This window comes from Microtus oregoni, unplaced genomic scaffold, assembly GCF_018167655.1.
Source record: "Microtus oregoni isolate MIOR12 unplaced genomic scaffold, Mior012 000073F_ref0000255, whole genome shotgun sequence".
Classification (NCBI taxonomy): Eukaryota; Metazoa; Chordata; class Mammalia; order Rodentia; family Cricetidae; genus Microtus; species Microtus oregoni.
In genome coordinates, this window is record NW_024543986.1 from 1,212,039 (window position 1) to 1,236,637 (window position 24,599).

Sequence of the window (24,599 nt, forward strand, 5' to 3'; positions counted from 1 at the left end):
GCACTGGTGCCAAAGAAACTAAAAGATTTGAAGACATGGTCACAAACACATGAGAGTTTGCTATATTAGAGACTATAGGCAGAGGAGAAAATTTGCCTATATTCAGTTATAAGTAAGAAATAAGCTCACCGGGCGGTGGTGGCGCACGCCTTTAATCCCAGCACTCGGGAGGCAGAGGCAGGCGGATCTCTGTGAGTTCGAGACCAGCCTGGTCTACAAGAGCTAGTTCCAGGACAGGCTCCAAAACCACAGAGAAACCCTGTCTCGAAAAACCAAAAAAAAAAAAAAAAAAGAAAAGAAAAGAAATAAGCTAAGTCACTATCACAAACTACAGGCTAATGTCTAATATTCATGGCTTTGCATAACTAAGATGCCCAAGTATTAGTATGAGGCCTTTCAAAAAGCTAAAGACAAACAATAGATAAAGGCATGAGTTAGAAGCAAAAGAGCCATAATGTTGTTTTGAATAAATACCTTGAGGCAGTCCGCTATTTATCACTTCTGGTTCATTTACTTGAATGGTGTCATCTTCAAGGTAGAAATAGATTTTAAAGTATCTTATTCTATACTTTTCTTGCCTTTTATCAGGCACTTCATCTTCCAAATAGGCATCAAAAGATAATACCTGTTGGAATCATAATTAGAAACTGTGAAAAATATTAGCAAACTTAAAATCAATAAATCTATGCCCTGTACAATCTTTGTTAAAGAAAAGAGTTGGGTTTTCCCAAGACATTCTATATATCAGCTAAGAGAACAGATATATAATCTAGGTAATAGTATATGAAGATAATTTGACTTTTACCACCTCCTGGTTACAACAAAGAAACTATAATAAAGTAATAAGTCTAACTTTCAGTTCTACAATAAGTAAACTTTGGCTTATCTTTGGAATCTCAAAAAGGGACTCAAAATGTGTGTCAGAGGCACAAAATACTTTTTCTTTCAACGATGAACAAAAATGCATTTATTTTCCCATAAAAATAGCACAAAGCTACCTTGGTTACAGGGGCAAAATTATCCTCAGTCTTACTGATTGCTTTCCTTCACATAGCTCAAAAATGTAGACATGGAATCCTTCTAAAAGCATGGATACTCTAACTGCTATTTCTTCAGGAAGCTAAAAAATCTAGCTCTGAGCTGGCAATGTGAGTGGAGAAAGGAGTGGATTCTAAAGTAGTTAAGGTAAAACCAAAAACAGTAAAAAACTGAACAAAAATGAGGACATGACCGATTCAAGGTATGGCTGAGGAAAAGGTTTTTATTGTAGATAATGAGAGAGAAAGAGAGAGAGAGAGAGAGAGAGAGAGAGAGAGAGAGAGAGAGAGAACAGCCAGAGGTCTTTGGAAAAGTCCACAGTAGGAAGAGAAAGTAGTACAGTGGACATGCCCAGTAGACTGAACCAGGCCATGAGAGGGGAAAGATGGGGGAGTGAGAGAGCAAGAGGAGAGAGAGGACAGAGGGCCAAAAGAAACCAGAGGACAGAGAGATCTTGTGGCTGTAATGGCAGTTAAATAGGAATCAGAAGGTGGGGGAAGGGAAGCAAAGCTCAGGGCCTGGAGATGGGGGGCAGCAGTGAGAAGCAATGAGAGGAGCCAGTACTCTGTAAGAGGTGTGTGTGATGTTGAGAAAGTCGTTGGCCAGCATGCATTTTGTATGCTATTAGCTACTATGGTTAGCCATTTCCCCTGAGTTTCTTTGGAACCTGACAAAAATATTCTAGAAAAATTCCTTAACCACTTTGGAAAACAATTTCCCAACAAGAAAAATAAATCCTTCCCACCCCAACACATATTTAAGTAAGTGCTTCTTCTGGAAAACCACTTTAATTGTAGGCGTAAGACACAAACAATGCCACACCAGTTTGGAATTATGATTAATAGGGTGGTATTTATTTAAAGGGGAAAAAACTTACAGATCACCATCCCAGACAACAGCCCTCTGCGCAACCAGGAAGGGAGTCTAGTCGCTGGCAGAGCAGGAAATGAAGAGAGAGAGGAGAGGGAAGTGGCCGCTTTTTTAAAGGGAGAGAGACCACGCCCCAATGGGCTGGTATCTCAGCGGCTATAGGCTGGAGGAGCGGAAGGACCTCCCGCAACATTTAATAGTTACTCTTTTGTGCCATGTGGCATGAATTGCATATGTCTTTAACCTTTCAAATAACTCTCAACAGGTTGAGCTGCTCATATAGAAGGAGACAGAAATTGAGAACAATTGGTGGAACAATATTTCTATGATTTTAAGCTTAATGTGAGCCAGACTCACTGAAAGTTCCCTTTAAATATTTCCTTTGTCTCTTGCATTTAATTGGCCTTGTTGTTTATGTAGTATATATGCACACGTGTGCAACCGCACTTGACTGTATTCTCGAGGACAGAGAATGACATCTGATGTCCTGCTTTATCATTCTCTACCACCTTCCCTTGAGGGTCTGGCACTGAAACTGGAATTAGGCTGACAGCCAATAAGCCTCAGTGATTCTCCTGTCTCCACCTCCAAAAAGCACTGAGGTAATGGTCACAAGTGTGACCACACTCAGCTTTTAATGTGGGTGCTGGAGATTCAAAATCTGAGTGTGCCCACATTTGTATTTGTAAGCCCAGTGTTCCTTCTTTAAGTTAAGTGTGTGCTTCTGATAGATATCATTTAACATTATGTTTTCTTTTATTGTTTTAGTAAGAGTATGAGTACGTATATAACATTATATACACACACATATATATATATATATATATATATATATACTTTATTAGTATGTACCTGAAGATATGTATGTGCACCATATGCATATTAGCCTACCAAGGTCAGAAAAGTTCATTGGATCCCCAGAAACTGGAATAACAGGTGTTTGTGAACCACCATGTCAGTACTGGGAACTAAACTAAGATCTTTTGCAAGAACAGAAAGTGCTTTTAACCACTGAGTCACCTCTCCAGCCTACAACTCTGGATTTTAATAAGGGTAACTGAATGCTCCTACTGGATAAACTGATGTGTATTTTGTCCATTTTGAATAATCACAGCATTAAATCATATACACAATTAACATTTTCAATTTTAATTATAAAAACCAAAGAAGGGGCTGGCCTTGGTGGTCAATTATTGTTCAAGTATGAGGTGAGTGAAAAGACACCTAAAAGATAAAAAGTGATATCAAAGCCAGTGAGATTCAGCAGATGAAAGTACTTGTCCACAAGCCTGAGGATCTGAGTTCAGTTCCTAGAATGCTGTGTGATAATGCTTCTGTATGCTGGGAATATATATTACTCTCATTGGTTTATAATAAAGCTTATTTGGCAATAGTAAGGCAGAATAAGGCAGGAAGGAAAGCCAAACTGAAAATATAGACGGGAGATACAAGCCAGCTGCCAGAGAAATGAGACATGCTAGAGGACAGGTGGTCACAAGCCATGTGGCAAACTGTAGATTAATTAAAATAGGTTAATATTAGTTGTAAGATCTAGTTAGTGATAAGCCTGAGCTACAGGCTGAGCATTTTGTAATTAATATAAGCTCTTGTGTGATTATTTGGAACTGGGCAATTGGGACAGGAAAGCTCTGCCTCCTTTTACACTGGAACCCATGGTAAAAAGAAAAAAAAGCCAGATGCAGTGGCTCAGGTTTGTAATTATAACACCCATGACCAAACAGGAAGCAGAAACAGTAGTGACAAAAACAAGAGTCTTTTCCTCAAAAATAAAATAGAAGCAGAGAACACACTCCAAAATTGTCCTCTTATCTCTAAATAAGTGCCATTGCACGTGTACCATACTCACACTCCATCTAGACTAAAGAAGTAAATAGAAAAATAAGTGATTTCAAAGACAAATGAACTCCATCTACCAGTGAATTCAGGAAAAGGGATTTAAAACCTGTTAAAAATGAAAATTTAAGAAACAGCTGTGAATCTGGTCCGGTTACTAATGCCTATAATCCTGGTACTTGGGAGGCTAAGCAAAAGGATTGCCACCAGTTCATAGCAATAGTGAGTTCCATGTAAACCTAAGCTACAAAATGAGAGCCTGTCTCAGATAAAATATAGTGGGGATGATGATATAAGGTTTATCATAATTTGTAAGTTAAACAGAGAAGAGACTAAATTAAATCCAGAGGATATAATTCTTTGAAATTTTCTATTGTGTGTGTATGTACATGTGTATGTATGAACATACATACCATGGGGTCAAAATACATTTTGAAAGAACCAGTTCTTGTCTTATACCCTGTGGGTCCTGGGGATCAAACTTAGGTCTGTAGGTGTGATAGCAAATGCTTCCACCCACTCAGAAATTTTGCTATTCCTCCCTTTTTAAAATGCAATTTTCTTGAAAGCAGAATGTGAGATGTCATTTGGTAGAATGTGTGATATTCAGTTTACCACATGCCTCCATGTAGTATTTACCACATGAAGTTACCTGCCTGACCACTATGGCATTTGAAGAATTTTGACCACAGAGATTATAGAATATGAAATCATCTCTAGAAGACAGGTATATGAGGAAAAATTGATTTGGAAGGGAAAAAATTTAATGTTTATATTTCTGAATTCAGGACCATATTATAATTAAAGTTGAGAAATACAAAGCAGTCCAAAGTACATCGTGATGGGTAAACTTATTATAACTTAACACACAGTACAAATTTATCTTTGAATGGAAAAGTTAAACTTATTTTCATGTCAAATGAGTTATTTGCTTTTGAAGAGACAAGACTATAGCCATTTTAAACCCAGGCCAACCCATCTTTGTCAGAGAGTCTAACCTAGCAGGCACCCTACTGGGTGTCCCATCCCATGTACCTATCAATTCAGAGAAAAACCACAATAAGCCTGAAAACTGCCTGGCTTCCCAAATACTTGAGAATAGCCAATTAGAAGCTAGACAAACAAGTTTTGTTTGTTTGTTTTTTACAGTTATCAGGTGGTTTTGTGGAAACTTACAAAAATCTCCTCTTGATTTAGAGCCAACTATCCCCCTGCCCAATCCAGTAACACCAAGGCATGTAACTCCCTGCTTTCTGTTTTCCCTTTAAAGATCCCCTGCACTGTGAGCTCTGAACCTTTCCCCCCGACCTGCTCCATTGGTGCAGTGCATGGGACAAAGTCCCTGCTTGCAAGCCTGTAGAACAATAAAGAAACCTTGTGTAATTGCATTGGAGGTCAGCTCTGGTGGTCTTGCTGGGGGGGGGTCTCACCACTCAGACATAACATTTTGGGGGCTTGTTCAGGATTTCTGGATTCCCCATGACCCCCTGCCCCAAAAGTTTCAGACAGACTGGTGAGTTCCCATCCCCCCCCTCTCCTTTCAGTTTCTTCTACATTTCTGATTGCTTCAGAGATATGGAATCCTCCAAAGATCCAGTTTTTCTGGTTTTTCTCAAACAGCACACTGGACGGCTCGGACAAGGTAAGACATCCCAGGTCCTGACAGGAGCAGAGACCAAGCAACCCTGCTGGGGACAGAGTGCCCCCAAAGTACATGGTCTTTGGTATTTTAGAGTCTGGAGTCCAGGGCTCATCAAGACCACAGACCTCTGACTCTGTTTGCAAAGTATTTTTCCTCTCCTTGGGTCCTTGTGTTTGTCTTGTTCTTTGTATCTTTGTTCACTGTTTTGACAATGGCCCTGACACTGCTAACATGGGACAGACTCCCTTTCCTCCCTTAGAGCTTTGCCTTGCATGTTGGGGTGATGGTAAGGTGACTGCAAAAACAAAACAATGCCAGGCTTATAAGTGCAGTGGAAAATGTTGGTTACCAAGATCAGATTACCTATATAGTCGCCTGGTGGGGACTAATAGAAAACCCTTCAGTGGGGTAAAACATTTTTTCCTCAACAGGTTAAGGTATTGACTGCTGAGCAAAAACCCAGGGGACTTGTCTCTGCCCCAATCCTACAAAGGGATTGGATGAGGAGGATATCTTTCCTCTACCCTATACACCTCCTCTGCCCCACTCCAACCTGCCAAGGACAATGCTGGAGAAGCTCCATTAGAGAATCAGGCAGCAAGTGGAGGGCCAGCCCAGGCTACCCACAGTAAGCGGAGGGCGGGGAGAACTCCCCAAGCTCAGGGCCGTGCGGTCCTACCATTGAGGCCAACTGGGCCGCCAAATGAGGATTGGGAACCAACAGTATCATTACTGGTCTTTCACCACTAGTGATTTGTACAGTTGGCATTCCCAAAATGCTCCCTTCTCTGAGAATCCATGTGACCTCACTAACCTCTTAGAAACTGTCCTCTTTACCCACCTGCCCACCTGAGATGATTGCCAGCAGCTGTTGCAAGTTCTGTTGATGACTGAATAGAGAAACAGGATCATCACAGTAGCCCACAAAGTTGTCCCTGGACCCACTAGGGAGTTCACTGTGAATTCAACCCTCATAGATAATAGAGTTCCCCACTGTTTGGCCAGAATGGGATCCTAACTCAGCAGAAGGTAAGGAAAGACTCAAAGTCTATGACTAGACTCTGTTGGTGAGTCGCAAGGCAGGGGCCGGGTGGCCAACTAATATAAGTAAGATTTATGATGTGAGACAAGGACCTGAGGAGAGCCCCACAACTTTCCTGGAATGCTTGCAGAGCGCATTCAGGTGCTACACTCCCTAGGACCTGGAGACTCCAGAGACAGAAATATCCTTGATTTTTGCTTTTATGAACCAGGCAGCTCCAGATATAAAGAAAAAGCTCCAAAAACTAGATAGACTAGGGGAAAGAAATATCAGAGATTTGATAATGGTGGCAGAGAGAATTTTTAACACTAGGGAAAGTACAGAGGAAAAAGAACTCAAAAAATAAAAAAAAGACAAGTGTTGCCCAAGTGTTAGAAGAATGCCACCACTGGGAATTGGCCAAGATTTTGGCCATATCAAGACAGTTAGATGATGGCCCATGCCGGGAATACAACAAGCAGCTTCTGGCTATAGAGAGGGCAGAAACAAAGGTCAGAAAAACCTGAGACTACTAGGGAGAAATCAGTGTTTATACTGAAAGGAGAAAGGACACTGGGCAAGAGAACATCCAAAGAAGCAGCAAAAGACCAAAGTCCTGGAGTTCGATGTGGACATTAATTAGGGGAGTCGGGCTTCAACCCTCCTCCCCAAACCCAGGGTAACCCTAAAGGTGGAGGGGAAGAAAGTTGACTTTATGGAAGATACCAGAGCATAAAACTCAGTGTTTTAAAAACCAGAGGGGGCTATATCTAATAAAAATATCTGGGTACAGGGAGCCACTGGAACTAAACACTACTCGTGGACTACCCAAAGAACAGTGGATTTAGGAATGGGACAGGTAACCCATTCTTTCCTGGTGATAGTAGAATACCCATATCCCCTCCTGGGCCAAGACTTGCTTACAAAGATGAAAGCACAAATAAACTGCTGGAACGTGAAATCCTGAGACCCATCCAGCCAGCCTAAAACAATCCCCCTGCTTTTTTTGGGGGGGAAGCCTTACTCCAATGATTACTGGCCAGTGCAGGACCTGAGAGAGGTAAACAAGGAGATAGTGGATATCCATCCCACAGTAACAAACCCTTACACCTTGATCAGTACACTGCTCCCTGACCAGCATTGGTACATGGCCCTTGACCATTTGAGGGTGTCATATGCCCAATACACAAAGGAAACATTTGGCTGATTAAACATCCAGGAAAGTGGCAATGACCTCCACTTTGGCCCATGTCTTGGTGGACCCTGGGCCCCCGGCATTGCTGGACAACCTAAATTCACTCAGGAGGATCTTATATGGATGAAAACCAATGACACAATGCCTTGGAGGATGGTGGAGATTTGCTGATAGCAAAGTCACACTGCCCAAGCTGTTGGGTCTTCAAATCCTGCACTAAATCCACCGCACTTCCCACATGGGGACTCATCAGATGCAGGACTTGCTGAAACATTCAGAAGTAAAAATAGAAAATAAAAACCAGATACAGAGGACCTGGTCAACAGCTGCCAGGCCTGCCAAGTAGCCAATGCCATCTCCAACCCCCAAAACCCCAGAACTCGGCTCTGAGAAAACAAACCAGGTATGTATTGAGAAGGTGACTTCATGGAAGTCAAACCTGGTAAATTTGGCTATAGGAACCTTCTAGTCTTTATAGATACCTTCTCTAAATGAACCAAGGCACTCCCTACCAGACATGAGACTTCCCAGATTGTGGTCAAGAAATTGCTGGAAGATATACTGCCCATGTATGGGATTCCCACTATGATAGGGTCAAACAATGGTCCAGCATTTGGGACCTAAGATTGGGCCCCCAGGTGATATGAGTCCCCTCTGTGTGGAGTAATTAGCATTAATGAATAAAAAAAACACTGCCTTAGCCTGTTGATAGGACAGAATTTAGGTAGGTGGGGAAGACAGAATTGAATGCTGGGAGGAAGAAAGGTGGAGTTAGGGAGACTCCAAGGAGCTGCCGCAGGAGATAGACATGTTGAGTCTTTGCTGGTAGGCCATGTACATAGTAATGTACAAATTAATAAAAATGGGTTAAACTAAGATGTAAGAGTTGGCCAATAAGAAGTTAGAGTTAATGGGCTAAGCAGGGATTTAATTAATACAGCATCTGTGTGGTTATTTCAGTTCTGGGAGGCCGGGATGAACAAGCAGCTCCCTCCAACACCCAAGTATCTAAGAAAAAGGGGGAATGAAGAGACAAAACTAAAGCCATTTTTAACCCAGGCCCCACCCATCTTTGTGAGAGTCTAACCTAGCAGGCACCCCACCCTAGGCACTTTACCCCATGTACCTGTGAATTCAGAGAAAATCCATGACTGGCTCAAAAACTGCCTGGTTGCCCAGAGACTTGAGTGCTGTGGGACAATGGTCTTGTACTTTGTAAAGATTTGTCACTTGTATATTTATAATGCTGATTGGCCAGTAGTCAGGCAGGAAGTATAGGTGGAGTGACCAGGAAGGAAATAGAGGTGGGGAAACAAGAACAGGAGAATTCTGGGAAGAGGAAAGCTCAGTCTGTAGCCATCACCCAGACACAGAGGAAACAAAATGAAAACGCCTCACTGATAAAGGTACCAATATCAAGCCACATGGCTAACACAGACAAGAATTATGGGTTAAGTGTAGAAATTAGTTAATAAAAAGCCTGAGCTAATGGGACAACCAGTTTATGACTAATGTAGACCTCTGTGTGTTTCTTTGGGACTAAGTGGCTGTGGGACCTGGCGGGATAGAAACCTCAGCTAACACTTGAGGACAGCCAATCAGAAGCTAGACAAAAAAGTTTGGGTTTTTTTGTTTGCTTGTTTTGTTTTGTTTTTTTATGGTTATAGGGTGGTTTTGTGGAAACTTACAAAAATCTCCTCTTGATTTAGAGCCAACTATCCCCCTGCCCAATCCAGTAACACCAAGGCATGTAACTCCCTGCTTTCCGTTTTCCCTTTAAAGATCCCCTGCACTGTGAGCTCTGAGCCTTTCTCCCCGACCTGCTCCATTGGTGCAGTGCATGGGACAAAGTCCCTGCTTGCAAGCCTGTAGAACAATAAAGAAACCTTGTGTAATTGCATCAGAAGTTGGCTTTGGTGGTTTTACGGGGGGTAAGGGGTCTCATGACTCAGGCATAACACTTTTAACTGCATAGTTCAATGAATTTTAACATTCATTTTTATTCCTATTTTATACTTCAAACATTATCAAAGGTTATTGTCTAGTGTGGCACTGACACAAAATAGTAGAAGTCTGTTCATCCATAAGAGAATAGGATGTATAATGGTAGGACTAAAGCAAAAGGTTAATCTCTCAGAACAAGTCGTGTAATTTTTAAAGGTGAGGAGGCTGGTTTGACCAATGCATAAATGATAGGGAGTTAGCATTTATGTACCTGGACTGGCTCTTGGGATATTGGCAGGATATACCCATGTGCTTGCCAGTACTCAGGCAGTATTCTGGTCTCTGTGCACAAGCACTACACCCCCTTTAAAAGGCAGGACCCACCTATCTCCTCTCTCCAGTTCTCTCTGCCTTTCTGCCTCTCTCTCTCTCTGCCTCCTTTCTCTCTCTCTCTACCTCTCAGTCTGTCTTATCTTTCTCTCTCTGCCTCACTCTCTCTTCTTTGCCTTTCTTTCTTTTCTTCCTCCATCCCTGTCTACAGAGGCTGGTCTCCCCCTTTTCTCTCCCCTTTCTCATTCTGTCCCCCAATAAAAATACCCTCCATGTGGGCCCTGTCACATGATAACTCCCCCTCTTCTGTTGTTTTCAAAAATTATAACAGGGATATATCATTTCAGGATTTCATAAAAGAAAACACAGCTGGGCAGCAGTGGTGCCCACCTTCAATCCCAGCACTCAGGAGGCAGAGGCAGGCAGATCTCTGTGAGTTTACGGCCAGCCTGGTCTACAAGAGAGGTTCCAGGACAGCCAGGGCTACACTGAGAAACCCTGTCTTGGAAAACGTGTGTGTCTGTATATATGTTTATATGTTTATACACACACATACATATATACAGGGATGAGTATAGAATGGGTGAGGAGGGTGGTATTAAAGAGTGGGGAAGGAGACAAAGGGGGTAAGGGAAAGGGATTACATAGGTCTGAGAGGTAGAGGAGGAGAAAAGGGGTAGATCATAGATGTAAACTATGCTTTCAAAGCCACAACTGTACTATTCTTAATGGGATCGGAGCAACAAGCCGCAAGGTGGGAGAGAGAATAGTAGAGAATGGTAAGGTAACTGACCCAAATACATCCTAAATGGTGTCAGTACTGGCTCTAGCTTACCACTGGAGGTCTAGCTAGGACCGTATATCTATCCACAAGAATGCTGGTTAACTGTGGTAACAGAAATGTGTTCAGGAAGGGATGGGGCTGAGGAAGGTGCTCGAGGCTTCTTTCTGTCTACTATGAATAAGAGGAACGCCTCCGCCGGAGGCTGGGCCAGAGGTCAAGACTCCTTAGTCAGGAGGAGGGGCCCAGAACCCCAAGACAAATGATACATTTTTGATGAGCCGGAAGTACGTCAGCAAACAGGAAACAGCCCTGAGAGGCCAGGCCTCCTTAGTCAGGAGGAGGGGCCCGGAACCCCAAGCCAAATGTTACATTCTTGATGAGCCGGAAGTACTTCAGCAAACAGGAAACAGGGGCTAAAAGTGAAACCGCTCTTCATTCTAGGAAGCTCTTTGTGGTGGTCAGTCGCTCTGTCACGCCTCTCGAGACTCCTGGTCGCTAACTTTTCCAGAGCACTTTGAAAGTGAGGTGGAAGGTCTTTGGCAATTCCTAAGAAACTTAAAATATGAAGAAAGGTTCCTGAGGCATCGCAGAAGAAGCCGAAAGGTTCCTGAGGCATCGCAGACGGAGCCGAAAGGTTCCTGAGGCATCGCAGAAGGAGCCAAAAGGTTCCCGAGGCATCGCAGAAGGAGCCTCAGCGGTGAGTTCTGTTACCGCTTGAGTGGTGCTAAGGTAAGAACCTCTCCCATAGCAAATTCAGTTGCCTCAGGGACTTGTGAAGTGATTAGGTGGGGCTAGGGGTCCTACAGGGCCCAAAGGCTAAAAAAAAAAAAAAAAAAACCCAGAAGGAAGACTTTCTAAACTCTATTGTGAAACTTTTCCTGTGGCTCATCTTACAGTACATTTTCTCCTCTTAATTCCAGGTGATAATCCCTTATCACCATCTAGTTTCATAAAGATGTCTTCTCTGGAGGACGCCTACAGTCATAACAAACATGGCTCCTCCAACTCTGAATTTACAGCAGAAGCTGAAGGTCGAAATAAGACTGAGGAGCCAAAAAAAAAACAGAAAAGGAGGGGCAGAGTTCAAGAACAAGGTTCATCTGTGATTTACCAGAAAGCTATCCAGAGTATCCTGGGGAGATCAACACAGAAAGAAAGAGGGACTGCCCCAAAAGGAAAAGGGATGGCTCCAAGGGCAAAAGAGATGACTGGTGCCTCAAAAGGAAAGGGGAATACTGGTACCCCAAAAGGAAAGGAGGCAACTGATACCCAGAAAGAAAAAGGGGAGGCTGGTGCCCTGAAAGGAAGCAGGGAAGCTGTTGCCCCAAAAGGAATAGAGGAGACTGGTGTCCCGAAAGAAAAGGTGGAGGCTGGCGCCCCGAAAAAGAAAGAGGAGGCTGATGTCACGAAAGAAAAGGTGGAGGCTGGCGCCCCGAAAAAGAAAGAGGAGGCTGATGTCACGAAAGAAAAGGTTGGTGCCCTGAAAGGAAAGGGGAAAACTGGTGCTCCCACAAGGAAGAGGAATACTGATACCCCAAAAGGAAAGGGGGAGGCTGGCACCCCCAAAGGAAAGGGAGAGCCTGGTCCCCCCAAAGGAAAGGGGGAGTCTGGTACCCCAAAAGGAAAGGGGGAGCCTGGTACCCCAAAAGGAAAGGGGGAAGCTGGTGCCACAAAAGGAAAGGGGGAAGTTAGCACCCCAAAAGGAAAAGTGGAGCCTGGTGCTAGTGCAAAATCCAGACCGGGAGCCCCTACTAAGCCTGGGGTGGAGCTTCCTAAGGCAGGAGCCAAGCAAATTAAAACTGGAGCTGGAGCAAAGCCTGGAGTGGAACACTCCAGGGCTGGAGGGACTCATGTGAAGGCTGGAGTGGAGTTTAAGCCTGGACTGCCTTCAAAGCCTGGAAAGGAGACTCTAAAACCTGGAAGGGGAAGGGAGACACTAAAGCCTGTGGTAGAGCCACCAAAGCCTTTGGTGGAGCCTCCAAAGCCCGGAGTGGAATCTCCAAAGCCCGGAGTGGAATCTCCAAAGCTCGAAGTGGAGCCTCCAAAGCCCGGAGTGGAGCCTCCAAAGCCCGGAGTGGAGCCTCCAAAGCCCAGGATGGAACCTGGCGGGCAGCTTCCCATGCCCAAAGCAGACCTTCAAAAGTCCAGAGCTGAGCCCATCAATCCCCTAGTGGAGGTTCCTAAGGCCAGAGTAGTGTGTCCTAAAGCCCCTACAGAGTTTACTGTGCCCCAAGGGAAATGTTCAGAAGCCAGAACGGAGCATCCTAAGGTGGCTAGAAGACCGTCCAGAGATGTTCCTTTTGCAGCTCAGCCTCCGAAGATAGGCAACTTTGGTGAGAGGAAGTGGCTTCTGAATCGTTATAAGTCGCCTAATGAGGAGTTATTTGGTGGCAGAAATATATTTAGTTGTGAAAAAAAATTTCTACTCCCAGAATATCAGAGTGAGGATAACTCCTGTTCTTCATTCCTAAAGCCTAAAGAAAGGGGAGTGTTTGAGGCGTCTAGCTCTTCAGGAAGTGGCAGGTCTAATGTTAAGACCTCCACAGCCAGATTCATTCAAAATGAGCCATTCTCACCGAGCCTCTCAGCCATTTCACAGCTAGGACCCTACCAGAATAAGAAAGAGCTCCTACAGCCTACTTCATACTACAGCCCATGGAATGACTATACCAGCTCTTGGGCCATCCGTAACAAGGTTTTGAAAGAAAAGGTGGAGTATCCCAGCAGCAGCAGCAGCACGTCTGCATCCACTGATGGGACAGTTGCACAGGACATCCCAGCTGGTTATTCTTACTATACAATGACCTCTGAAGAGATGACCAGTCGTATGCAAGGAATAGATGATGAGGAATACTGGAATTCCCGTATAATTTTATCCTCCAGAGATGCAGAAGCACGGGGAAAAAACACCTATCAAGAGGGTGAGCTTTCATGTATTCATGGAGCATGTGCATCTGATTTCCCGCCAAGGAGTCGCTTGCATCCAAGTCAATTGGAAGGTTTCATTGATACTCATTGTCACTTGGACATGCTGTTTTCCAAGTTGTCCTTCCAAGGAAGCTTTTCTCAGTTCAGGAAAATTTATAACTGCACTTTTTCTAAGGAATTTCATGGCTGCATCACTGATTTCTGTGATCCTCGTACCCTAAGAGATGGCCTATGGAAACAGCTATTAAGTGAAGATCTGGTTTGGGGGGCCTTTGGCTGTCACCCACATTTTGCACGTTACTATAATGACTATCAAGAAAGAAACATCTTATATGCCTTACGCCACCCCAGGGCTGTGGCCTTTGGAGAAATGGGCTTGGATTACTCTTACAAATGCACCACACCTGTCCAAGAGCAGGCTAAGGTATTTGAGCGACAGTTACGGTTAGCTGTGTCTATGAAAAAGCCTTTGGTGATTCACTGCCGAGATGCTGATGAAGACCTAATGGACATCATGAAAAAATGTGTGCCCTATGACTACAAGATCCACAGGCATTGCTTCACTGGCAGTTATCCACTCATTGAGCCCCTGCTAGCATACTTTCCCAACATGTCTGTCGGCTTCACAGCAGTTCTTTCTTACACTTCTGCCTGGCAGGCACGTGAGTCTCTAAAGAGGATTCCTCTGGAGAGAATCCTTGTTGAAACTGATGCTCCTTACTTTCTACCTCGCCGGGTTCCCAAAAGCCTTTGCCAGTATGCACACCCAGGTTTGGGTCTGTATATTGTGGAAGAAATGGCCAGAATCAGAAATGAGCCACTCTCTCACATCTTAGCCACTTTGAGGGAGAATACCTTTCGCCTTTACAGTATTTAAAGCAGAAAGGACACAGTCAAGAGTCTTGAAAAATGGTGGCAGGAGACCAACAGCCTGACAAGTTAGAAGGATTTTGAACTCTACCCTGTATCTCAAGTCAAGAATGTATTCAAAGTTTATGGGCAAGGAAAATATGGAAAAGATGTGTTCTTCAAAATCTCTTAAGATTAACATCTCCTCTGACTGGAATTGTAGACGGAAGTAAGATGGGAGAGGACTCTGGAGGTGCTAAAAGTTCTAAGAACCAAATAGGGTTGAATATGAGCCACTGAGTCGCTCTTGTATCTGAACTTAGCATGTCATTGTGAAGCTCTTAGACAGCAGTGCATCATCGTAACATAGCAGCTGTTCATGCAGATTTCAGACTTCATCAAATTTCAACAGTAACATGTCAGAAATGGAAGAACTTCAGCTGCTCACTTAATAAAAGCAGTCCTCCCAGACATTGAAAATTCAGACTTAGAAAAAATATTTGTGGTAATGAAGCTTAACGTGGTGGAGCAAAACACACAGCCAAATCCAGGAAGCCCATTATTGGAGAGAAATGGAAGATCCTTTCCCTCTAAAACTGCCTTCAGAGAAGTCAGCTGGCTCACCTCCATCTGGCTTTGAGCTCAGAAGTCATTTTCACTGAGAAGTTATCCCTGACCACCAATCTAAAGGGACACATAATCCTTTTGTTTATTTGAACCATGCATTTATTTAGCCCGTTTTTAGTAGATTTGTGTTTATTGGCTGAATCATAACACTTATTTAGCATGTTTTAATATGTTTATGTGTTTATCAGTTGAATCAGCACTTATTTAGCCCGTTTTTAATAGATTAGTGTGTTTTTCAGCTGTTTTCTACTATGTTGTAAGTTTTCAAACTTTTTAGTCTTGTTATATTGAATCTTCAATTTTAGAGTAATATTTTGAAAGTAGGCAAAGACTTCTTGACATATGAACCAATAATTAACTTCAACAGCATTTTGGGAAGCTAATTACAATATGTGGGAAAGAAGGTGATACTAGGAAAGGAACAGAGAATAAGTCATTTTGCCCCTCTCTGACTTAAAGGCTAAGGCAAAAATTAAGGGTATTATGTACACTACTTTCAGCTGCTAAATAGAAAGTGTGGCAAGTCTTACCAGAAAACTGGCATACCATACTTTTTATAAATAACAGAATGTATCATAGATTTCCCCTTCGTTTGAGAATCCCATCTTTTGAAGAAAAAATTTCAATGTAAATTAGATACATTTTAATAGAGCTAAAGAAGTTATTAGAATGTGAACAGAATTTTATGTAGTTATTCCATGTTTTAGATTTTAAGGTTTCATGTGTACTTTGATATATTAGCAGGCATCATTAACACCCAAGAAGAGACAGTTCTTATTTTCTTAGAGAGTAATACGATGTGCAACTCAACTACTCATTCTCCAGAAATACCAGCTTGGGAAATGCTATCTTAGCCGTATTCTGTGGGTGCTTGTGCCTTTAATTACATTTTGCAAAGTAATATACTCACTGTATTTCAGTATCCTCTTGCCTTTCTTGTTACCTAAGCTTCATGAAAGAGGAAAGTTTATAATACCTTGCAAAGTGACACTGTCAAGTGAGCATTTCAATGATAAATATGAATGGAAAATTGTATTTTGAACTGAGGGCGTGGCTTAGTAGTAGAAAGCAATTGCCTGACCCTGAAAGGCCTGGGTTCTGTCCTCAGCAGGCACAAAGCAAATGCATAGCACTGGCATTTGTAAGGACACATTTAGCCAGATACATAGGGTCTACACCTAATGAAAGTGGTTTTCCTTTGCAAAAGAATATGATTTTTACAGGAAAACTGTTTTTCAAACTTGTTTTATTCTCTACATTTTTATGGTGAATGACTGTAGCATACTCTGCATTTTCTTAACATGCAAAAGAACACTTCACCACGGGTTGTTCTTTCAAGAATGGGAGTGAGTAGTCCAATCTAAATGACCTGAATCAAAATTGGCAATCTTCATTTAAAGAGTCCATTAATAAGGGTAATGAATCCTTAAAAATATATATTCTGTAAATATGAGAGATTTGAGGCACTTTGTAAATATTTTTTTGTTGTTTTCTATGGGTTTTTCCCCTTTGATACAGGATCTTACTATTGCTACAGCCTTAGTTGGAATTGAAGAGATCCATGTGCCTTTTGGTTCCTCGAGAGTTCAGGGGTTAAAAGTGAACACTGTCATACCCCTCTTTGTTTAATGTGAAGGTATGTGCATGTGAGTGCAGGTGCCTGCAGAGACCAGGAGAGGGTGTCAGATCTGCTAAAGCTGGAGTTGTAAGCAGCTATGAGCCACCCAGTATGGGTTCTGGGAACTGAACTCTACTCTGTAAGATCAGTATATACTTTAAACTGCTGAGCCATTGCTCTGGCTCCCTGTAAGTAATTTTCTATTTAGTCAATAGGTATTCTTTAAGTTTCAAAGAATTATTATTTCCCCTTTATTTGTTTGGATGGCACTTTGTTTATTGTCCTGTTTGAGGTATCAGATCCATCAGGGCAGCTGATGGTATAGAAATTTAATTTACTGCTAGTGAGCCCTAGGCCATTAGTTAAGTTAGCCCAGAATTACAGGGCCCCCTCAAGCCTATTAACAGGCTCCCTGAATCTTGGTATTCCTTTTAGGGCATGCCCATATTTTGCCTCACTTAAATTTTTAAAAGGCAGTAGTATGGATATAGCTCTGGAACAGTATTTGTTTAGCATGCAAACAACCCCTGGTTAAATCAGCATCACTTAACAAAAATGTAAAACAAGAAATTAAAGTCAGCTTGTTTTTAATCAAATGTCAAAAGAAGAAAATAGACCACTTAGTCTTAAGAGACAAAAGAATTTTGTTCTTGTGGTTTTACTTATATCTAACTTTGAGATTTCTACCTACTTACTGTTAAATTTTCAGGATTCCTAATGAAAAAAAAAAGAGGGAGAACCAGTAAAGTGTATGAAAGGCTGTGATCCTGCCACTTAGAGACTGTCAGCTTAGTTGTGGAGGGACTTTGTTTGCCAGTTCTCTAGTATTTCCATAATTATTGGCCAACTCACTACAAACATAAACTATGCATCCTACTTCACCAGAAGTTGTGATTTAAATCCATTATTTTCTGTATTTTTGTTTCTTTAGGAAATTGAAGTGTGTTATGTTTGTTTTAAACAATTTTTAGGCTGCCTGTACTTACTCAGATTTCTTCTGTTTGCTGATTGGGCTTTTAAACTTACTTTTTTTTTTTTTTTGCTTTGCACTCTGATGTTTTATTGTGCTTCCTCTGATGTCTTAAGCTAAATGGTCCATCAGTTTTTGCCTGGAATTATAACTGCTGCATTCGTATGTTTTTATTGTCAGAAAGTCCCTTCTGTAAAGATACATAAAGTATCTTAATGCATTCCAAACAATATGACAGAGAGGAATGAGGAAATATCCCATTTCTGTTACCTAAGACCCACTACTGATGGTGTCTTTTATTTAAGTTTTCTCATATAACTATATTAACATGCATATTTTTAAGTAGCTTATTTTTTTGATTATAAAAGGAATTCATTCTCTTAAGACTTAAACATCCCACAAAAATGTTATCGGTAATCAATAGGGGATTTTAATATTCTTGATTATTTTTTATTTAAGGTCCCCCCCCCTTTTTACATAAAAAAAGCCTTGCTATATAGCCCAGGCTGGCCTTGACTCCAAATTCTTTTGTCTCACCTTCCCAAGAGTATGCTACAAGCATGCACTCCCCACACTGGGCTTCTGATCTTTTGATTTTTTTTTATTTACAAAGTGTATATTTTTTAAAGCAGAGTTACAAACATTTTTACAGGCCATAAGGTGATAGAGAAACATGACATACAGATAAGATTGATTTTTTCCCCCTCCTGGCTGACAGATTTTAACAATTACTGTAATTTAAAAAAAGAAGTTCAAGCATTCAAAAAATTAGTAATGGCTGAAACTGAAGAAAACCAGCATGCTATTTTCTGTTCCTATTTGCATATGGAATCTATTTCATTGTTATCCTTCTGTTTTTTCAATAAATACTTAAAATGTTTAATTATGTTTTCAATTTCATTTCTGTTTCCTAATTACCTATTCTATTCCCCCCTATGGTTTAACTATGGTTTAATTTATTAATTTTTTTTAAGACAGGGTTTCTCTGTGTAGCCTTGGTTGTCCTGGAACTTGTTTTATGGAAAGTCTGGCCTTGAACTCAGATATTCACCTGTTTCTGCCTCCCAAGTGCTGGGATTAAAGGTGTGTACCATCTTACCCAGCTTGATTTTTTTAATTCCTTAATTGGCTGCAGTATACCTCCAAGTGGTATGATGGGTGAATAGAATATCTGGGTCACAAACTTGTTCCCCTTAAAAGTTGTACAAATTATTCTGTGGTGGGTTTAAGCCCCTTTGGGGTCACATGTCAGAGGTCCTGCATAGCATATATTTACATTACAGTTCATATCAGTAGCAAAAGGACAGTTCTGAAGTAGCAACAGAGCAATTTTATGGTTGGAATCACCTCAGCGTTAGGAACTATATTAAGGAGTCACAGCATTAGGAAGGTTAAGAACCACTGTTTCAGGGGATAAAATACCTTTTCTAGCAGTGTTTTTCATCATTTCTTCACATTGGTGTAGTATAAAAACTGTCAGGCAGGATATGTATAATTTGTTTAATAGAAAACACAACATACATGGTAACCCAAACCAGCCATTTCCTAGAGAAAACATACTGTATGTTTGTTTGAGGCAGGGTCTCATTATGTAGCCCTGGCTGGCCTCAAACTCAGAATCTACCTCTGCCTCTCCCCTCTCCTAGCTGATGAGATTAAAGACATGTACCTGGCTCTATTGTGTTTTTAATGACAAGTGTATAAAGACTGTAGGTTTATGAACATGAGTGCAAGTGCCCTAGAAATCCAGAAGAGTGTCAGGTCCCCTGGAACCGGAGTACTGGAGTACAAGCTGTTGTGAACTGCTTTGATATAGGTGCTAGGCACCTAATATGGATTTTTGAAAAAGCAGTATGTGCTCTTAACTGCTGAGCCATCTCTCCAGCCCCCAAAACATATTTCTGAAATAGATTCCTTTTGGCTTTCTAACATTATTCTCCATTTATGTTGTATCTTTTCAGAAGCCTCATAATGGGTTTCTTCATTCTTGTACGGTCTGTGAGATTTGATCCCCTGCCCCCCGACAAATAGTGTAGTCTTTCCCATCCATCCTCATGTTCTTAAATCCCTCCTCTTGGAATGTGACTAATACAAATTATGGTATAACATGGTAAAAGAATTGGGGAGGGAGCCATGGACTGTCCCAAGGAGGAAAAATGCTTTTAATTTTTCCATTGAAACATTTCATAGATTGACCTGACTTCTATTCCAGGAAGAGAGTGACCAGTCCTTTGTGTGTCCTGCCTTGCAGCACAGAAAGGCCCTATTTGCAGGCTCTGCTTTGATCTCAGCTTGCCATGTTTTCCTTCACTCTGGTGGCTTTCTTGGGCTATCAGTGTTTGTAAACAAACCAGGTTCAAAGTTCCATGCATATTATTCTGACCTCCAATTCCGTTCTTTTTAGAAAGGAAGTGAAGTTCAATGTTCGTTTTGGTCTATTCTGTGAGCTCACTCCCATCTATACCCAGTTGTCATGTAGAGGTTCCTCAGAAGTTTGTCCCACGAAGATGAACCCCTACACCTCCTCACCCTAGTTCCAAGTAGCTGCTTCTTTTTAAACTTGGCAGCCAATTCAGTTGGGATTGTGGAAGTGAGAGTATATATTAATATTAAGGCTCAAGTCACAATATCTAAATTCCAACTCGTTTCCTCCCCATTTTTGATAAATTTGTGTTTCTATGGATACTGTTTAAATATACTTATTATAGGGAAACTGAGCTTATACAAACCCTGAATCTCATTTAGATCGTTGAACTAAGAGATGATCAATAAGTTAAATAAATGAACAACCAGAAGGATAAGTTATAGGAAAATGATTTCCACAGGATTTTTTACATTTTAAAAACAGTATAATCCTATAATTCTGTTATTTCTGTGACTAAACCTATGGTTTAAGAAGAAATGCATCTGTATAGAAATTGTAAGCATTCATGACCTTATATTAATCATGCTTCAATATGGGATTTTATAATGCATGAAAGGAAAAGGGGAAGTATCTCAGCTATTGGAATATTCTTATATCTCAATCATCAATTAACTATATACAAACAACTTGTAATTTTTGATCACCTTTCAGCAACATTTAGAAAATCCATACTAGCAAAGCACAGGATATTGTAGCAGGTATTTAAAGGATTAAGAAGAGTATGTGTGTATAATATAGCTGTGAGATTATGAAACATAAAAATACTAAATACTGAATAATATATGTCAGTGTAAGATCCAAAGCTCGTAGCTTAGAATACAGTCAAAGTTCTATAAAAATGGTCTTCACACCCTTGTGGAATTCATGGAACAAAGCAATTAAAAAGCACATGCCATTCGTAAGAAAAGAGGTTCAAAACTACTGTGGGAAGATTTCCTGGGGCTGTTGAGATGTCTCTGAGGTTTAGATTGTTTGCTGCTCAATCAGGAGGACTGACATTCAGATCTCAGCCCATGTCAGGCTTCTCACAAACCAAAGTCCAACTTCAAGGAGGCATTACAGCAAGGAGTGAGGAAAGTAACACATATGATATGCAAGTAGAAGGGGGAACAGTGGGGTGAAGGAATGTATAACAGAGAAGAAAAACAGAATTGCAGAAGAAGAGGGGATGGATAGCAACCAAAATTATAAACACATGATAATGCAATAAAAAAATTCTATGGAAGGAGGCAGGGAGAGAAAATGATAAATGTCCCTAGAGAATATTCTTTATCAAAAGACCTATTCTCACACAAAACAGCACACTGACTATCCTAGTCAAAACAGGCATTTTTCATTTTTATTTAAAAATGCTTTCATACAATATATTTTGATTTTTCCCTCCCTTGAATCTTCTCAGATTCTCCGCACCTCCCTCTCCACTCAACTTTATGTCCTATTGTTTGCATTTTCTACCTCTCTCTTAAAAAACAAACCTCAAAAGAGCAAATATCAAAACAACAACAACGACAAAAGCCAATGCCAAAACAAGTTAAATAGAAGAACAAAATTAAAGTAAATTGAAAGATGTGGGCAGTTTTGACACCTTCAAATATCGTCCCCTCAAAAAAGAAACTATGAAGGAGATAAGAGCAATATATTTTAGGGGAAACATAATTACATGTTTAAAAATGAGGTTATCAGTTCAGAGGACTAAAAATCACTGTGCAAATACCAAGAAATCTTTCATGGTTGACTATCATGTGAATTTAATGTATACATATTGTCAAAGTTATAGCTCACATCTTCAAAGCAGACTCCAGAAGAGACAAAGAATAAGATTTTATTTATATGAAATACAAGAACACACAAAGCTAAGCAATAGTGAAGGAACTCAGAGAAGGAGGAGGAGGGGAATGGAGATGTGGCTCAGCAATTAAGAGCACTGCTTGTGCAGATGTTGGATGATAGACTTGACATTAGATAGCTCACAACTTGTAACTCCAATTCCACAGCATCCAATGTCTTCTTCTGGCCTCCACAGGCACCTGCACTCATGTGCATCTACCCACAGAGAGATACATAATTTAAAATAATAAAAATAAATCTTTGGAGCTGAAGAAATAGTCCATCTGTTAAGAGTCTGTTCCAGAGGCCCAAGTTCAGTTCACAGCTCCCACCTGGTAGCTCATAATGATCTGTAACTCCACTTCCATGGGATGTGACACCTTCTGGTCTTTGTGGGTACTGTGGGCGCCCCTCCCCTTTATCAAAAAAGAGTCTAGAATGTTTGGTTAAAAGCATCACCTCAGCTCTCTAATACCCCTTTATACAAAGAGTCTGAAATGTTTAGCTGGGGGCTTCACCCTAGGGCCCTGGCATGTATTTTGCGCCACCTCCCCTGGGAATTGCCTCAGTCCAAACTCCACCTCCAAGAAAGCCCACCGAATGGTGACCCCTCCCCAGGGAGGGTCAAGATCACTCCCACAGGCTATTTAAACTGCCCCCCCCCAATGAACACATGGTCTCGCAGTTTTCCATGATCTTTCAGTTCTCTGGTCCCCACTCCATGTTTTCCTGGGGTCCCCTGGGGAGTGCTGGCACCAATTAAACCTGGGCATCTTCTAATTTGGTCTGATTTGCTCTGATTGGGATTATTGCATCAGCAGAGAGGTTGTAGGCCAAAAAAAAAAATACTTAACAGATACCAGACATATAAATGGTACAAAAATACACATACAAGCAGAACATCCATACACATTTTTTAAAAAGGGGACTAAAGAGATGACTTGGCAGTTGAGAACCCTTATTGCTCTTGCAGAGGACCTGTGTTTGATTCCTAGAATCAACATGGTGGCTCACAAAATTGATAATTCCAGTTCTATGAAAATGGAGGCATTCTGACCTCTGTAAATACCAGGTATGGGAGGAGGACTAAATGAAGAAGACAAAAATGAACTATCTAAGGGAATTGACGTGTTTTGATTTTTTGTTACAGTTAGAAAAAAATGTCACTGTTGGAGAAACCTGAAGAAAGGGCACATTAGAACTCCCTGTATCATTTTTGTTATTTCTTGAGAGTCCAAAATCATTTCAAAAGTACTTTTAAAAACAATATGGTTAGAGACGCAGCGGACACCTGCGCGCAGATGTGGCAAATGCGGGATAGTCCAAGCATGAAACAGTGAAGCCCACACTGAGAGCAGATCGCCACACTACAACTAAATCAAGTAGGTTTTGGGGGGCCTGGCCTGCAGAGTGGTAGACCTTTTATTGACGAGGTCCACGGGTGAACGGGGAGCCTGGTCCTGTCCCTGAAGACCACCCTGAGTGGGGAGAGTGTTCTTGGCCCCCGGCGGGACACAGGAAACGGAGAGGGGGCATTCCCTGCCCCCCTTGACCCCCCAGTTGGCCTGCTAGGGCTGGTACCCTCTGCTGGGGCTGCTCCTCCTCTGCTGTGACCTCTCACTCCCTGGCATATCCCAGCTTGCATCCAGGGGCCTCCTTCACTCCCCCTCCCTACTACAGGGCCACAGGATCACCCAGTTTAGCCTATTTGGGCGCTGGATAGGGAGCTCAGGGCAGAGGGCAGCGAGTGTTCCTCTGTTTTGGTGGCTGGCCATCAGAGGGTTAGGCCTTTTGTTGGCGAGGTCCCTGGCAAACAGGGAACATGGCCCTGGTCCCGAAGACCCTTCTGGGTGGTGAAAGAGATCTTGGCCAGCGGTGGGACCCAGGAAAAGGAGAGAAGGCATTTTGTAAGCGGGGACTCTGGCCAGCAGAAAAACCTGCTCCTGCTTTAAAAGCCCATTAGAGAGCATCAATGGGAGGAGATGGGCAGGCGCCAAGGCAAGAATTCACCCAACAATCTGAAAAACAACATGAAAACACCAAAACCCAATGATCTTACAACAGAAGGACTTGAACACCCTAACACAGAAGAAGTGGAAAAAATTGACTTTATGAAAGCAATAGAGTCCCTTAAACAACATGTAAAAAATGCCCTTATAGAAATGGATGAGAAGTATAACAAAAAGTTTGAAGAAATGAGTAAATGCGTAAATGATACCCTGGGAAACCAAGAAAAAACGATCAAACAGATAATGGAAACAGTGCAAGAATTGAAAACTGAAATGGAAGCAAGGAAGAAAACACAAACTGAGGACCAGTTGGATATGGAAAATCTAGGTGAACGAGCAGAGACTACAGAAACAATCATAATCAATAGAATACAAGAGATAGAAGAAAGACTCTCACATTCTGAGGACACCATAAAGAAAATAAATGCACTGATCAAAGAAAACAGCAAAGCCAACAAATTCTCATCACAAAACATTCAGGAAATATGGGACACAATAAAAAGACCAAACCTAAGAATAATAGGGATAGAAGAAGGAGAGGAGACACAGCTCAAAGGCCCAGAAAATATTTTTAAAAAAATTATGGAAGAAAACTTTCCCAACATAAAGAAAGATACTCCTTTGAATATTCAAGAAGCATACAGAACACCAAACAGACTGGATCAAAG

General features: G+C 41.6%; 1 protein-coding gene across 1 annotated transcript in view; it reads right to left on the reverse strand.

The window, feature by feature from the left end:
- The window catches only part of LOC121441149 (EF-hand domain-containing family member C2-like), a 157,910-nt gene that overhangs the window by 113,217 nt on the left and 20,094 nt on the right, over positions 1-24,599 (reverse strand). Inside the window, exon 3 of the mRNA XM_041642281.1 lies at positions 475-625. Coding sequence (XP_041498215.1) covers positions 475-625 — 151 coding nt within the window. The remainder of the gene's footprint in view (positions 1-474; positions 626-24,599) is intronic.